The sequence below is a fragment of the Oryzias latipes genome, chromosome 18 (assembly GCF_002234675.1).
Source record: "Oryzias latipes chromosome 18, ASM223467v1".
In the NCBI taxonomy this organism is placed as follows: Eukaryota; Metazoa; Chordata; class Actinopteri; order Beloniformes; family Adrianichthyidae; genus Oryzias; species Oryzias latipes.
In genome coordinates this window covers 23,977,677-23,985,468 of record NC_019876.2, presented here as the reverse complement: position 1 = coordinate 23,985,468, position 7,792 = coordinate 23,977,677, and the positions used below count along the sequence as shown (strand labels likewise).

Below are 7,792 nucleotides of genomic sequence, written 5' to 3'. Positions count from 1 at the left end.
TCACAACTATAGGAATCTTGAGCAGAAGTCAGTCTTTTACTGTCTCCCAGTGGACACTGCCATCACATTTGTACAGACACAAACCTGGTTGTGGCTTTGATCATGTGACCATGTTTCCTAGCTCTGTTGTCACTTCAGAGGGCCAATCAAAGGGCATCTTGTCACTATAAATGTGAAAAATCATCAGTTGTATTTCTCTTTCAAAGCGAGAATCCAGACATGATGATTTCTAAGCTCTTTGTTTTCTTTCTGACATGCTTGTTTGTAGGAGGAAATGGTGAGTCATGGTTTTATAATTTCAATGCTCATTTTTTTGACATTCTTTAAGATTTTATGTTTTTTGTTTCACTCCAGGTCTAGACATGTATCCAAAAATATTATCTTCTGTACAGCAGAAAGGAGATTTTCTATCTGCCTACGTTGGTGAAACTGTTACTTTAGAATGTTCTTATGAAGTTAAAACTGTAAAACGGATTTTCTGGTCCAAGCAAAGATTACGACGCAAACCTGAACTTCTGTCAAGTTTCTATGTGCACAGCACAGAAGTGACATTTTTTGATGAGTTCAAGAACAAATCACGCTTTAGACTGGATACAGAAAACCAAAATCATCACCTGAAGATTTTGAATTTACAATTTTCAGACTCGGCTACCTATAACTGCATAAGTTCTGATTCTTACTCACTTACATTTTTGGAGAGCTTTAGTGTCCTTGTGAAGGACCCTTCTTCTTACGTTCTGACTTCAGTGAGTCAGTCATCCTCTGAGAACATCCATGCAGGAGACTCTGTGACTCTGAACTGTACAGTACACACTGGGAGCTGTGATGAAGAACACAGAGTTTACTGGTTCAAAGACTCTGAAGACTCTCATCCAGGACTCATTTACACTCATGGAGGCAGGAATGATCAGTGTGAGAGAAAGAACAACACACAAACACACAGCTGTGTCTATGAGCTGCACATGAAGAACCTGACAGAGTCTCATGCTGGGATCTACTACTGTGCTGTTGTCTCATGTGGACACATACTGTTTGGAAATGGGACCAAGGTGGACCTCACAGGTGAGATTTACCTTTAAAGAATAAAGTTTGTGGATGAAACAATAGTCAAGTGAATTTAAAGTTAAATTGATTTTAATCTGGTTCCAGACTCTGCAGCTCCTCTGAACTCTGTGATTCTGAACACTTTGGTTGGATTATTGACGGTCATGAGCGTCCTCGTTGCTTTTCTGCTTTTTCTGCTGTGGAAAATCCACAAAAGCAACAACTGCACCTCCACAGGTACACAAACGTCTTTCACTGTATTTAACACGTGTGTTCACGAATTAAACTTTTCTCTGTTTAATAACCAGAGGAAAGATCACCTGCTGCCCCCTTAAGAAGCTCAGAGGTGAGACTCAACTCTCTTCAGTTATCATGTTAATCTTGGATTGCCTCAAAGTTCACTCTGTGATTCTCTTCTGTCAATTTGGTTTCAGGCTGAGAACAGAGACGCAGAAAGCCTCCATTATGCTGCTGTTAATGTTAAGAAGTCCAACAGATCAAGAAGACAGAAGAACGACATAAACACAGTCTGTCTTTATGCCAGTGTGAGACAGCAGAACTGAACCTTTAAATCCCAGGAGATTTGATCACCTTTTTTGATCCATAGGATGAACAATGTAAAATTTGACTTCTTTCTGAATTTGAGGTCAAACACTGGATTTTGTAAATGATTTTTGGAAATATAAAATATTGTAGTTTCTTTTTTAGTAGCAGGTTTTATTTTTAAATTAATAATCTACATATGAGTAAAGTATCCATGATAGAATGATTTAAATAAAAATACCTAAAACATTTATAAAATAATGAAATGTATAAAATGTTACCTGTGATAATTGTTGCAAAAGTGAGAATCCCAGTGTGGAATAATTCTCCAACCAGCCGTAATGACTACCGACCACAAGTCCTCACTCCAATGATCATGAAGTAATTTGAATGGCTACTTCTTTAGCATATTAAGGACCATCTTCCCACAGACTTTGACCCTCACCAGTTTGCATATCATGAGAACAGATCTAGTTAGTTTAGCAATCCGCTACTGTATTTTATAACTTATTTTATGCTTTGTACAACTACTGGTATGAAGCCCGTTGCGTGTAATATTGTGATATATGAATAAAACTGAATTGAATGTAACAACAGAGAGCCCCTTTGCCATAGTTCCCCACTCACAGTTCTGCTTTCAAAACAATAGTCCAGGAGAGAATCTGGAAAAAGCCCCCACAACAATGCACACACACTCATGTCACTGGATGAAAAAACATCCTCTCAAATCAAGTCCCCCCCCATGTGTCTGATGAGCATGTGGAGAGGGTCCACATTTTCAGGTTTGTTGGCATCCTCATCTTTTCAGACCTCTTTTGGAAAGCAAGCATCTCAGCAGGCTCATCACTGTTTACAATTCCTGAGGGTCCTCAGGAAGAACAATCTCAACACCAACCTGCTGATGACCTTCTACCGCTTGTCTATCGAGAGCCTGACATCCTGCAGCACAGTATGGTTTGGCAGCTGAGAGTTGTTAAGAAAGGTAAGAAGATGATAAGACATCACCTTTACCCCTTGATAGACATTTATCATTTATACCTCCTGCTGCCTTAAGGCTTAGTCACGGTGTGGTGATCTGACAGTTTGCATATCGCATCGGTGCAGGACTGTCATGCAGGAAACCCGGGTTAGATTCCCAGGGCGGAATGAACAATTAATGGTATTGGAAAAAATGGCAATGGAAATGGCGCAATTACCATAACAATGATGGGCAATTATCATCACCCAGTGTGGGTCCTTGGGCAAGACCCTTAACGCTAATGCCTACCTCACAATGAAGAGACAATGAACCACATGTCATGCCGGCTCAGACGTCGCCAGGCCAAACAAGGTCTGCATCAGGTGCTGAGGGACCAGAGCAGGGAAAGCTGGGTGGGTCTCACTGGGCCAGTATTAAACTGGTTCAAAACGTACTTAGAAAACAGGAAATATTTTGTGTCCATTGGTAACTTCACTTCTAAGCCAATAGAAATTACATGTGGAGTACCCCAAGGCTCCATCCTGGGACCACTTTTATTTAACATCTACATGCTCCCACTGGCCCAAGTGATAAAGAACAACAACATTAGCTACCATAGTTATGCAGATGATACACAGATATATATTAAACTGACACCAGGCGACCGAGAACCTGTGAAGGCTCTAGGTAAATGCATTGAGGACATTAATGACTGGATGTGCCATAATTTACTTCAGCTAAACAAAAACAAAACTGAGGTTATTGTCTTTGGGGCTAAAGAAAAAAGGTTGGACGTCAAATTAGAGCTTCAATCTATTCAACTAAAAACTACCAACCAGGCCAAAAACTTGGGTGTATTGATAGACACAGACCTAAATTTTGATAAGCAAATTAAGGCAGTCACAAAATCAGCCTATTATCATCTAAAAAATATCTCAAGGATTAAAGATCTGATGTCTAAGCAGAAACTAGTACATGCTTTCGTCTTCAGTCGACTTGATTACTGTAACAGTGTGTTTACAGGACTACCAAAAAAATCCATCAGGAAACTACAGCTCATTCAGAACTCTGCAGCTCGGGTTCTCACAAGGACCAAGAAAGTGGACCACATTAGTCCAGTTCTGAGGTCTTTACACTGGCTACCAGTCTGTCAGAGGATAGACTTTAAAGTCCTGTTACTAGTTTACAAAGCTTTGAATGGCTTAGCACCAAAATACATGGCTGACCTCCTGACCCAGTATGTACCAGCCAGACCTCTCCGCTCTTCTGGATCTGGTCTTTTATCAGTCCCTAGAGCCAGAACTAAACATGGTGAAGCTGCATTCACTTTCTATGCTCCACAGATCTGGAATAGACTTCCAGAAAACATTAGATTTGCTGAAACACTCAGTGTCTTTAAATCCAGGTTAAAAACTCACCTGTTCACAGCAGCATTTAATTAATATTGTAGGAACCCTATTGAGAAACATGTCCTGTGGGTGTCGCTGTTTTCATGTTTTGCTGTCAATTATAAATTGGTTGATGATCTGACCACACACAGGTGTGCATGAGCCAGATGGAGAAATGGTTTTTGACCGCTTGTGCGGGAAATGAAGCAAAAGAGTAGTCCAATCCGTTCAGTAGTGTAAATTAATAAAAAGAAACAAAGTAATGCAAAGTTGATCGGAGTAAAGGACTCATTTTTCTTCGTCGTATAAGGAAACGACAGCCCGCTTGGCGCGTCAATCAACTCTGGCGTCGCACATCTCAGTGTATCAAAGGAGCTAGAACTTAGTTAAATAGTTTCTAGGCCTTTAGCTCCTACACTTATTAGTCAAAAACCCCTCCTTTCTTTGGATGGATTGATGGAAATCTCGGGATTCGGAAGCCAGTTCAGAGCATCGCTGGATTGTTTGAGTGATCGAATCAGCTGGACCCAGTGCTGACAGCGACAAGATCAGCAAGACCCAGCGCAGCCTACGATTCTGTTGAAATCCGATCGGGATATTGGAGTGGACATTTGGAATAATTCGTGGATTTGGACAAGGAAGAGAGCCGACAACTGAAGCAGTCCGTGAAGTTCAGCTCTGCCTTCGCTTCGGCGCCCAACACTTCTAAAACCCAGAGGTATGAGTAGCGCTACACCTTCAATGGCCATTTAAAAAGTGTGCACACATAACTGAACATAAAATCCAATGCATTGGTTGACTGATTGACGAGACTGCTCAATAAGCGCTTTAAAACTTGTTGAATAAAAGAGGGCGTTGGCATGGAGACGCGCGACGCAACGTCAGACGTAACAGTGGGAGCTGCAGCGTGCACCGCGAACAGAACTAATAGTTTGACTGGCAGTGAAATACATGCTGAAAAGCGAGTGGTTAGACTGACAGCAAAAGCTCTCGCTGATAAACTGGACAGGCTACAAAATAACAGAAACCTGAAATTAAATAAAGCAAGCAACATTAGGAAATCACTGCAAAGTTTAATGGTTAAAGGTGATAAAACAAAGGTTCAAATAGCTCTTGATAAACTTGTTGAGGTTTGTAATGATGCCACATGTATGCATGAATCTTTGTTGGGTTTATTGCCATCCGATGAATGTGAAAAACATGAAACGTGGTTTAAAGCCAAAATCTTGTTCAATAATGAATGTATTTCTGAGGGTAAAACATGGATTTCTGTGAATGAGGAAAATGTGTTTAAAAATGAGGATGCTGAAGATGACATTGGTCCAAATGACAGTATTTCTAATGTTGAAAGTAAGCCTAGTCTGAGAAGTAAATCAAGCAGAACATCATCTTCAAGAATTAAAGCTCAAGCAGACAAAGCTGCATTGATTGCTCGTATGGCCGCACTAAAACAAAGACATGCTCTGGAGGAACAAGAACTGCAAATCAAGAGGAAAAAGGAAGAACTGGACTTGGAGGCTGAACTAGCAGCTTACACAGCTAAGCTTGCTGTACTGCGAGCTGCAGATGAAGAGTATGAAAATGAAGCCGATGGAATGAATTCTTACTTTGAGAAGCAAAGGCATCAAATGGAGACTAAAACAGCATTAAATCCTTCAGCGGAGGAATACAAACCAGAAACATGGAAATTAGCCTATCAAAATACTTCAAAGGGACAACAACCGACTCTGCCTATGGATGCAGTACCAAAGGAAACCAAACAAATGGAGTCAGCTGTCAAGTATCAACACAGCATAAGTCTACAACCGGAGCACAACAAGCAAAAAACGGTTCAACAAACTCAATCTCATTCATCAGTTCTAGTTTTAAGTGATCACACAAGGCAATTAACTAACTACCATTATTCCAGCAATAACCAACAAGAACAGACTGGGAACTCACCAAATGACCGCATAATTAACATAATGGAGAAGCAAAATGAAATAACATCAGCACTTGTGCAACAGCAGCTTTCAACATCTCTACCACCACGAACTATTCCTATCTTCGAAGGGGATCCTCTGATATATAGAAGTTTTATCAAGGCTTTTGAGCAAGGAGTGGAAGCAAAAACAGGAAAAGCCGATTGCTTATACTATTTGGAACAGTTTACAAGGGGACAACCACAAGAACTGGTGCGTAGCTGTCAACATATGACTCCTGAACATGGCTATGCAGTGGCCAAGGATCTTCTTCAGTACCACTTTGGAAATCCTTATAAAATAGCAACAGCTTACAATGAAAAGGCGTTGGCTTGGCAAACAATAAAAGCTGAGGATGTTAAAGCTCTAAAAGCATTTTCTTTATTCCTTCGTTCCTGTTGTAATGTTATGACGGAGCTTCAGCACATGCAAGAACTTGACATGCCTGCAAACATGAGAGCTATAATCTCAAAGTTGCCATACAAAATGAGAGAACATTGGAGAGTCACAGCACATGAAGTTATGGAAAGAACCAACAACAGAGCTCATTTCATTGATCTTGTCGCTTTCATTGAACGACATGTAAAAATTCTTTCTGATCCTCTATTTGGCAACATACAAGATCCTTTATCAAACATTGCTCATACAAAATCCTTTATAAGATCCAAGTCACTTCCTAAGTTTGGATTCAAAGGAAACACTGTGGCCACTACAGTAACATCAGGTGTATTTAAAAAACCCAGCAACAACAGAGAGTTTCCTAACTGTGTTTTTTGTGCAAAAGGCCATCTATTGGAAAACTGCAAAGCCTTTACAATAATGAAACATAAAGACAAGATTCAGTGGCTTAAAGAAAGACAATTCTGTTTTGCATGTTTAAGCACTGGTCACGTGAGTCGCATCTGCGAGCAGCGGCTAAAATGTGAGGCCTGTAGTCAAATGCACCCTACTGTGCTCCACATTAAAAGACAGCCCCTAGCTGCAGAGCAGTCAAAGGAGTCCATAGAGAATAAACCAACCTTACAGACAACATGTGGACATACAGGGGCCGGAGTGGATTACTGTGCCCTATCTATACTTCCTGTGAAGATCAAGGCAAAAAAGGGAAATTGTGTCATCAAAACACATGCATTTTTGGACCCTGGGAGTTCAGCAACTTTTTGCTCAGAACATCTTATGCAAAAGCTGAATGTTACTGGTAGAAGAACTTCATTTCTCTTGCGTACAATGGGACAGGAGACTGTTGTTCCAGCCTACTCTTTGATTGGTCTAGAAGTGTCTGGTGTAGAAGACCATAATTTTTATCCTCTGCCAGAAGTATTGACACAAAGGAAAATGCCAGTTTCAACTGAGAGCATGGCAACATCTGAACATCTAAAGAAACATCCTCACTTGTCTAAAATTCACATGCCAAAAATAAATGCAGAAGTCGACCTATTAATAGGTACCAACGCCCCCCAGCTACTGGAGCCTTGGGAAGTTATTAACAGCAATGGAAATGGACCATATGCCGTTAAGACAGTGTTGGGATGGGTAGTCAATGGTCCACTGAATGGAAACAGTGGTGTTTTGGAGGAGTGCCCCCACTCTGCTACAGTGAACAGGATCTCTGTGAATAAACTTGAGGAATTGCTGTCCAGTCAGTACAGCTATGAGTTTAATGAAAAGGTTTCAAAAGACAAAGAGATGTCAAGAGAAGATGTAAAGTTTCTAAATACATTGGAAAGTTCAGTTACGTTGATTGGCGGACAGTACTGCATGAACTTACCCTTTAGAAATCCTGAGGTTCATTTTCCAAACAACTACAGTGTGGCTAAGCAAAGACTTCAAGGTTTAAAGAAGAGATTTATTCATGATAAAGCGTGGCAAGAGGAGTATTCAAGATACATGAATGAACT

At 40.6% G+C, this 7,792-nt stretch overlaps 1 protein-coding gene across 2 annotated transcripts; it reads left to right on the top strand.

The window, feature by feature from the left end:
• The first annotated feature begins 208 nt into the window (after positions 1 to 208).
• Positions 209 to 2,177, top strand: LOC101169508. 2 transcript variants are annotated; one of them, XM_011492736.3, is made up of 5 exons: positions 209 to 277; positions 355 to 1,062; positions 1,159 to 1,281; positions 1,353 to 1,390; positions 1,479 to 2,177. In XM_011492736.3, the coding sequence occupies exons 1-5, from the start codon at positions 220 to 222 to the stop codon at positions 1,605 to 1,607; spliced, it is 1,056 nt and encodes a 351-aa protein (XP_011491038.2). In that variant the 5' UTR covers positions 209 to 219; the 3' UTR covers positions 1,608 to 2,177. The 2 variants fall into 2 exon arrangements, with proteins under 2 accessions (XP_011491038.2, XP_020555556.1); XM_020699897.2 differs by having other exon boundaries at positions 1,150 to 1,281.
• The last annotated feature ends 5,615 nt before the right edge of the window (positions 2,178 to 7,792 follow it).

Excerpts from the sequence above, each read along its gene's own strand:
- LOC101169508 (XM_020699897.2), top strand. The coding sequence starts at position 220 with ATGATGATTTCTAAGCTCTTTGTTTTCTTTCTGACATGCTTGTTTGTA. Across the intron at positions 278-354 it reads CTTGTTTGTAGGAGGAAATG|GTCTAGACATGTATCCAAAA; the intron begins GTGAGTCATGGT and ends GTTTCACTCCAG. Across the intron at positions 1,282-1,352 it reads CAACAACTGCACCTCCACAG|AGGAAAGATCACCTGCTGCC; the intron begins GTACACAAACGT and ends TTTAATAACCAG.